We start from the raw sequence: 9,291 nt of genomic DNA on the forward strand, positions 1-9,291 counted from the left end.
TAGGGGCCCATGCCAGAAAGCTGGGACAGCAGCAGCCAGGAAGGTGTGTGTGATCGTGCCTCAGTGTGAGGAGGCCTGGAAATCAAGGGTGATGATTTCAGGAACATCGTGCACAGGGGCTGGTCTGCTGTAGCTTCAGCAAACTACCTGCTGTCCTTCTTCCCTCTTTCATGATTCTTCCTTCGAGTACAAGAAAGCCAGCCCACCTGGTTTCCAGAGCCTGTCACCAGCCCTTTAGTCTGGAGGAACAAGCATTTCCTTGTAGAATGTCAGCAGCACATGTTTCTGGGAGACTGAAGGGCAGGTGGTACTGCCTTATAAATCATCTAAACATGCCTGGTGTGATAAATGCCTGCTGTATTTTGCATAACATCTGGGACAGCACAGGAGAGACCTTGGGGGTTGGGAAGGAGCAGAAAGTGAACATTTTCTGAACATCATGAATTGACAAAGACAGAGATTGTGTCACCATATGGTCAAAGAAACAGTCAGAGATGCCCAGCCCTCCTCCTCTGAGGGGAAAGGCAATGACTGGGGCATAAATGCACAGCAACCAAAGAGTATTTATTCTGTTTGGTTTTGTCAGGACTTGACAGTGTTGAGGATAGTGGGGTCTCTGTGGGGCAGCCTGAAAGAACAGAGGGAGGGTGAAAAAGCAGGAGGAACCGTGTGGCTTTCAGATGGACTTGTTGGTTAATTCCCTTGGGATTAAAAGGAGAAAGATCAGGAACAGCATAAACCAGCATGGGGAAAAGGACTTTCAGGAATTACTAAAACTGTAACAGGGATCAGGACAAAGAAGATTTAGAGAAAAAAATCTGAAAAACATTTGGAGCATGAGCATGATTTTAACAGCTTAGTTTGACCAACTATCTTGAACCAACCCTATCTATTTGTGAAAATAAATGTGACAGGACATCTCTTGTTGCAGAAGACACCTGTTGTTTCAACTGTCCATGATTCCAGCCCTCCCCCTAACACCTATATCCCACCACCACTGGAAGAGAACGCACCTGAGTGTGTTTTCAAATAGGCATTTGAGAACACAGCACAGAACAAGGGAGCACAGAATCAGTGTTCTTATTGTGAGAGGATTTTCTTCTTGCCTTTGACACCACTTCTCCAACCCGTGTATGGAGCTGACTGAATTCCAGGCACATCTGGAACCACACAGTGGAAGGGCATGGAGGAACCTCAGGACACCACCTACCTTATCTTTACATAAATAAGATGAGCTAGAACTAAACCATGCATGGCAAATGCCCACCTAATCTGCTCCTAAAAAGCTTTTCAGTAATGGAATTTTCACACTCTCCCCAGGCAATAATTTTGGGTTTTCACTGCCATGGCCATTTTATTTCTAGTCTGAATCTTCCTTGCTGCAATTTAAGCCCATTATTTCTTGTCCTATCCACAATGGATGAGAATAACAGTTTATTGCCTTTTTTTCTTGTAGCAGCCTTTAATAGACTGCTATCACCTTCCCCCTTCAGCTTTCTTCTCTGCAGGCTAATTAACCCAAATTCGCTCAACATTTTTCCATAGTTCATATTTGTCAGAACACTGATTACAATACTGCCCTCTGGACTCTCTGTCCAGGGTCCTGCTTTCTTTAAGGATAGTACTAGGGAAAAAGAAACCCTGCCCACAGTTCTGTGAATGGGTCTTTGGGTTCACTGCATTTCTACAGGTCCTAAGTCTGCGCCATGTTTTTACTGCATCGCTTTCTCTTGATTTCTCTTCTATTGCTCCTTTGTCCCTTCCCAAAAGAGGTACGTGGTAATTCTTGTCTGCTCACAATGCAGGAGCCTGTGCTGTGAGGGCTTGCCAAGGCCCTGCCCCGTGCAGCAGAGCATGGGCTTCCTCATGACTTTACAGTGCCACACACAGGACAGCAGATGAAACAAGGGTTTGCCAGCCTGAGCTTAAATAAAGACAAAGCAGTCCAAAAAGGTTCCAGTGCCTGAATGAGTGTCCTATTATTCAGAAATTTGCTTTATCACCAGTTAAGATTTAAGGATAACAGAAGACATTCACTTAGAAACATTGATTTGCAATAATGAAAGTAAGCCGTAAAAAGAGAGAACAATGTTATTAAGATCATTCTTAACTTAAGAATTCTCCATTATGGCTTCAGGATAGTTTCCTCCAGTTCCTATTCCTCTTGATGAATCAGAATTTGAAAAGAAGTGTTTGCAAGATGGGCACTTCCAGGAAAGTTGCTTTGCTATGCATTGTTTGCACCAAAATAGAGTACTATCATTGCTGTGAGTTCTCTATTTTTGACATCTGAATCATGCCACAAAATTAATAGACTTTAACAGTAATTGTTCTAAAGTCAAATGCTTTAAAACCTCCACGCATTTGGAAATGTCTTCATAGTCAAATCTGAGCCAATTATTTCCTGAAACGTCAACATTATTAAAAGAAAAGAACAAGAGTATGAGCCAATGTTCATTTGCTCACACTGTCTGTGTTTCTATTTCTACTGCTACCACAAACAAGTCTGCTGTGGAACATTCTGGATTAGTTAATGCCTGCCTGAAGCCAGTATCCGGAGCAGCCCACGGAGGAGATACAGCAACTGAGCCAGTGTGGGTGGATGAAGGAATGGAAGAACAAGCAGGGAACAGTAACAGAAGTGGGATATGGAGCAACTATGGCCAGTGATTGTAAGAGAAGGAAGGGTGAGATCTATCTTTGATAATGTTGTGAGAAACAGAGGAGCAGCACAAACTCACATCCATTCAATGAGGTTTATTCCCTGAAGACATTTGCCATGAAATGCCACACCAAGCTAATTATTAATCTCCAGTGGAATCCCATGCTGCTTCTGCTTCTAGAGCTTCTCTTCATACAATGGCTTTGTGCATCGTGTATCTCCTCCCAGCCAGACTCAGTTTAGAAGCTTTCAGTGCACTTTGGGGGAAAAAATAGCAGGATGGACTTAACAAACAGCTGGTCATCACATTACTTGAAAGTGCAGAAGTGCTGTCCAGGGTTTCCAAGACAAAATAGAAACATTTTCAGTTTTGTCCTGGACTGGCATTTTCTGAGTTACCTAATTTCCACTGTCAGATGAGTTTCAGAAGTCACCTCCACTTCCAGCTTTGCCAAAGTGAAGCCAGTTCCTGCTGCTGCAAAGGAGGGGCATGGAGCAGTTCCTGTTGCCTGTGTCATGTGGAAGCATTGAGCTGGTCCCACTCCATACCACTTGCCAGGGAAAACAGGTACTCAGGGCTGCTGGCCAGCATTTGGAGATATGGATAGGGCCCAGCCAAAGGGATCCCGCAGCAGGAGAGGCCATGCACAGAAGGAGAAGGCTGGTCTCAAAATGGGACAATGCAGTGTGGAACAGAATCCAAAGGCCCTCCACAGAGGATAGGAACATTTCCACATGAACCTGAAAGCGTATTCATTCAAGGTGTAGCTAGTGTTCTCCAAGCAGGACTTGTTAGCATTAGCAGCATTAAATGCTGTGGATTAAAGGCAAAGTCATACTCTACCTAGCTGCAAAGAACTTCCAGGCAGATGAACATTTAGTACCTCTACTACATAAACACCTTTGTTAAATAACAAGGTTTGAGTTATGTTTCTTACAACCTTGGTGAAAATTGATCACAGCTCAGTCTCTCAAAGAATATAATTGCAGAAGCAAAATGACTCTTAAATGGCAGCCCCACATAGGTCATCGCCCCATTTTTTGTTCCCAGTTACTGCAATCAGCAAAAACAACAGATTTCCAGCCTTAACTTCTCCTCTGAAGAGCCCAGGGATACTACTGGCATCCAAGTGTCCTTTCCCAAGCATGAGCTCTTTACCAGGCTCCCTCTGCAGCAGGTGACATTAGCAGTTTTCCATGTATTTGTTCTGAACGGAACAGGGTTTTTTCACAAACTGTTCATTGACATATAGCTCCCACAGCTAATCCTAAAATGCTTTCTAACACCATAAACCATACATGTTTCAGAGATTAGAGCTGAACAAATATTTCACTGTAAATAGAGTTTCAGAAGTCACCTCCACTTCCAGCTTTGCCAAAGTGAAGCCAGTTCCTGCTGCTGCAAAGGAGGGGCATGGAGCAGTTCCTGTTGCCTGTGTCATGTGGAAGCATTGAGCTGGTCCCACTCCATACCACTTGCCAGGGAAAACAGGTACTCAGGGCTGCTGGCCAGCATTTGGAGATATGGATAGGGCCCAGCCAAAGGGATCCCACAGCAGGAGAGGCCATACACAGAAGGAGAAGGCTGGTCTCAAAATGGGCAATGCAGTGTGGAACAGAATCCGAAGGCCCTCCAGAGAGGATAGTTAGGAACATTTCCACATGAACCTGAAAGCATATTCATTCAAGGTGGAGTTAGTGTTCTCTCAGCAGGACATGTTAGCATTAGCAGCATTAAATGCTGTGGATTAAAGGCAAAGTCATACTCTACCTAGCTGCAAAGAACTTCCAGGCAGATGAACATTTAGTACCTCTACTACATAAACACCTTTGTTAAATAACAAGGTTTGAGTTATGTTTCTTACAACCTTGGTGAAAATTGATCACAGCTCAGTCTCTCAAAGAATATAATTGCAGAAGCAAAATGACTCTTAAATGGCAGCCCCACACAGGTCATCGCCCCATATTTTGTTCCCAGTTACTGCAATCAGCAAAAACAACAGATTTCCAGCCTTAACTTCTCCTCTGAAGAGCCCAGGGATACTACTGGCATCCAAGTGTCCTTTCCCAAGCATGAGCTCTTTACCAGGCTCCCTCTGCAGCAGGTGACATTAGCAGTTTTCCATGTATTTGTTCTGAACGGAACAGGGTTTTTTCACAAACTGTTCATTGACATATAGCTCCCACAGCTAATCCTAAAATGCTTTCTAACACCATAAACCATACATGTTTCAGAGATTAGAGCTGAACAAATATTTCACTGTAAATCATGTATTCAATAAGTTTCATATGGCTTTCTTTTTTTCTATTTGTGCATTGTCTGCAAACTGCAAGCCAAATTCCCAAATTCATTCATTAGCCAAAATCGCCCATGAATTTCTCCTGCAGATAGTTTTTGCCCTGCAGGCCATTCATGGACAGTTTGTTATGAATAGTCTCAATTCAATGCTTGGTTGGTTTAGCTGCAGCAGTCATGTTGACGTGGCTCTGTTCTGAATGAAAATTCACTTTCAAATATGAACCAATATCCACAGTGAATTTCTCCCTCTGTTCCCTCAGCCCTTGGGGGAATCAACCTAGTTAATCTAACTGGGTGGGTTAAGCTGTCCAGAGCAGCACAATGGACTGGGGAAAGAACAGAGTGATGTCCAGTTGATTTTGTCCTGTATAGAGGCAGGATGGGAATACGCCAATGGACATTTGTGAAGGGTAAGAACTGCTGTCCTCACTCCTTCCTGAAGGATGACCACCAGACACAATTAGGAAAATGGCTACAGTGCAGCATCTCCCTGTGTTCTGCTGTTACCCAAGAAAGATGGGTAATTACTTCATAGTTAACATTCTCATAATGAAGTAACATGGGTGAGTTCTGAGCTGCAGCCAGACCTAGCTTCCTCTTGCCAAACAGCTTCCCGGTGGGTTAATCCATAGAGAATGCTTCCAGGGCGTCCATAAGCACCGTTCACCTCTCTAGAGAAGAAAGTAGATGAACTAGAACCCACTGTGTTGCAAACACTAGCTTGAAGATTGAGTTCATCAAGGCTGCAGGATCCTCTTGTCCTGTTATCTGTCTTCAGCAGATGTTCCTCTCATCAAATCGCTGTGTGCAGGGCGCTGCCAGTGCTGTCAAATCCAGCTGCTCCTCACACAGGGGCTCCAAACAGCCACCCAGCGGCACCTGCTGGCCCTGCTTCCTCACCAGCAGGGCAGCAAGACCCTGTTGTTACCTCAGGCAGACAACAACAGGGGCTATGTGTGCCTCTCAGTACCACTGGTGCACCTCTAGGAAGAGATTTCACAGGCTGATGCAACAATGCTAATTGTAAGGCTTTTCTCATTTCTAAAGTTTGAATTGCTTCATGTAGCTATCTTCACAGTGGAGAAGAAAATCCAGAGACCTTCTCAGTTGAGATTTCAGATAAATACGTTCACAGCTAGGAGAGAATAGCAAATGTCCCCAGATGGAGAAAATGTTGACTTTATGTCGAGAAACTCAAAGCCAGAAAAAATAAAACAAGCTGATGGGGAGAAAGAGGAAAAATAAAATAATAGCCCAACCCACTAAACAAATGTCAAAATTTATTTTTTTTCTTTTTATGATGAGAAATATTTATGCTCCTTCCCATGAAAAGCACACATTTGCTGTGAAAATATTGCATGGAAATTTCATACCAAATTTTTAACATCTTTCTTTTTTTTGCCAGACAGTTTCAATGGACATCTACTATAGGCTGAATAATAGTTGTACTCATCTCCAAGCTGCCTCTGGAGAGATATTTGCATTCATTGTATGAAAAAGGCCCTGATGCAGACCCCTCAGAATGTATACAAGATAACAAACCCATCTCTGGACCTGTACTACCTTGAACTTTGACCACAAAACTCATTGAGCCTCAGTGTATACAAGATGCTGCTGCCATTATCCTCTCTCTCATCCTTATGCTCAAACACCTCCAAAACCATTCTTTACCAGTTCTCTTTCCCCTCTCCAGTCCATTTGACACATTTTGCCCTTCCCATGACAACCCATGTGCCACCCACTTGTGTCTTCACTCAGCTTTCTAGGAGCAGCTTTGCTGAAGCCTCTTGAGCAGCCTTTTGCCTCTTCCAAAAGGCTCCTCTGACCAAAGACGATTTCCTCATCCCTTCTGCAAAGCTGTTCCTGCCATTCTACCAGTCTCTCCTTCGATGAGATGTTTGCCTTTGCAAGGTCTCCTCTCAGACTCCTGAGAGCATTTCTCTGCTCCTCCAAACACACTGACATTACTGAATAGAAAACTACAAAGGCACACATGAAATGTGCCCTCTCATTCTTCTTACTGTCAGTCTTCTGGCATCCTTCAGAAGAGCAAGCTCTAAACTCCCTGCAAAAACTGCCATGGCCTTTTTCTATCTCTAAAAGTTCCTACCACTTTTATCATGATAAGAAACAAACAAACAAAGAAAAAAAATATTAAGAAAAGCAGTTCTTCACCTAGGATGAAAACTAAACCCTCCTTTGTATTGCAGGAGCAGCTGTTAAACACTAAACAGCAAAGCTGCATCTCAGCAGGGAAGAATGACAGGGAAAAACCTGTAGCTGGTTAAAACTACTTTGGTAGGAATTTATGGAGGTAAAATATTTTACCTTTCTGACTGTAAAATTTAATCAAATTTCATGGGTTTTACTTGCTGGGACACCATAGGCTGCTTCTCCTGCTCCCTGATAATAGCTGTGAGTATTGTCATAAACAAACAAACTGAACTAATCTGCAAACAAAACACACTACACTTTTTAATAACTTGGAAGAAATGGTGCACTTCTTCAAAATCCCACTGCTTCCCGCTGTGTACTGCCTGCTGCCACCCCAGCCTTGGAGCAGCTCAGCACAGCCCTTCAGTCAGGCAGGCCCTTCTCCCTACCAAAGCAGGACCGTGATGGATCCCAGCTGGAAGTACATCTGCTACCCAGTCTCCTTCATCCCTTTCCAGGAAACCTAAAGTAGTTTTCCTCTCTGACACTAGCCTTAAAAGACATAAAGGTTGCACCCAAGGGTGCCAAGTCCTTCCTATGCTGCAAATTAATGATTACAAAGCTATTTTACTAGAAGGGGAAGGGGGAAAAGTGCAGTGCTGGCACCTCTCTTATTTGATTTCATTTCCCCCCCTCCCACCCTTTCCTTCGGAGTGATGCGAAACGATAAGAGCAGGGAGCGACTTCGCTTAAATTAGGTTTACAAACAGCCCGGCGGATAGGGAAATGAGATGCATATGCTGCATGTTAAAGCGTCACCGCCGCGCATCCCGGTGCGGAGGGCGCTGGGAGCGCAGCCGGGCCGTGGGGATCAGGTGCGGCTCCCGGCAGCCGGGAGGACGCGGGCAGCTCCGGGGGCGCCGCTGCCAAGCGCTGGCGGCTGCTGCCCCCCGACGGTGCCTGCCCGCAAGCGGCGCCGCCCGTGCGGCCCCGGGGCTCGGAGCGCACCGCACAGCATCGCACCGCACCGCACAGCACGGCACCGCACAGCACGGCACCGCACAGCACGGCACCGCACAGCACGGCACCGCACAGCACGGCACCGCACAGCACGGCACCGCACAGCACGGCACCGCACAGCACGGCACCGCACAGCACGGCACCGCACAGCACGGCACCGCACAGCACGGCACCGCACAGCACGGCACCGCACAGCACGGCACCGCACAGCACGGCACCGCACAGCACGGCACCGCACAGCACGGCACCGCACAGCACGGCACCGCACAGCACGGCACCGCACAGCACGGCACCGCACAGCACGGCACCGCACAGCACGGCACCGCACAGCACGGCACCGCACAGCACGGCACCGCACAGCACGGCACCGCACAGCACGGCACCGCACAGCACGGCACCGCACAGCACGGCACCGCACAGCACGGCACCGCACAGCACGGCACCGCACAGCACGGCACCGCACAGCACGGCACCGCACAGCACGGCACCGCACAGCACGGCACCGCACAGCACGGCACCGCACAGCACGGCACCGCACAGCACGGCACCGCACAGCACGGCACCGCACAGCACGGCACCGCACAGCACGGCACCGCACAGCACGGCACCGCACAGCACGGCACCGCACAGCACGGCACCGCACAGCACGGCACCGCACAGCACGGCACCGCACAGCACGGCACCGCACAGCACGGCACAGCACAGCACCGCACCGCACAGCACCGCACGGCACTGGGCTGAGGCCCCTGCTCTCTTCGAGACCCCCTCAGCTCTGAGGTCACAGTGGCCAGGGCAGGGGAAACTCGTGGGGCTGCAGAGGTGACCCAGAGAGAAATCGTCATTTTCACGGTCTATTAAAAGTGACAACTCGGCGCCCTCCATTTATTTCCTGTCACTGAGATTTATTTTCTGTCCAAGGATATATATATATATATATATATATATATATATATATATTCCCACCCCCCCAAAAGAAAAAAACAAACTAAAAACCAAACCACTCCATCTGGCAGCTGAACATCAAACTCTGGTTTTGATACCTTGCAAAAAGATATAGGTTGATAGTTGAAGTTTCTACCTTGGCAGCCTTGGAGACTAAAGGTCTCTGTCCACCAGACAGAGCATAGGCTGTCCATACAGTATCATGGCTAGCTTC

The 9,291-nt window shown here is 46.9% G+C and overlaps 1 protein-coding gene across 1 annotated transcript; it reads right to left on the minus strand.

The window, feature by feature from the left end:
* Positions 1-7,922: 7,922 nt before the first annotated feature.
* On the minus strand, positions 7,923-9,017 carry LOC120506328 (keratin-associated protein 16-1-like). The gene has a single exon (XM_039717742.1). It carries the CDS (start codon positions 9,015-9,017, stop codon positions 7,923-7,925), a length of 1,095 nt encoding a protein of 364 aa, XP_039573676.1.
* Positions 9,018-9,291: the final 274 nt, after the last annotated feature.

The sequence above is a fragment of the Passer montanus genome, unplaced genomic scaffold, assembly GCF_014805655.1.
Source record: "Passer montanus isolate IOZ18808 unplaced genomic scaffold, ASM1480565v1 scaffold39, whole genome shotgun sequence".
Classification (NCBI taxonomy): domain Eukaryota; kingdom Metazoa; phylum Chordata; class Aves; order Passeriformes; family Passeridae; genus Passer; species Passer montanus.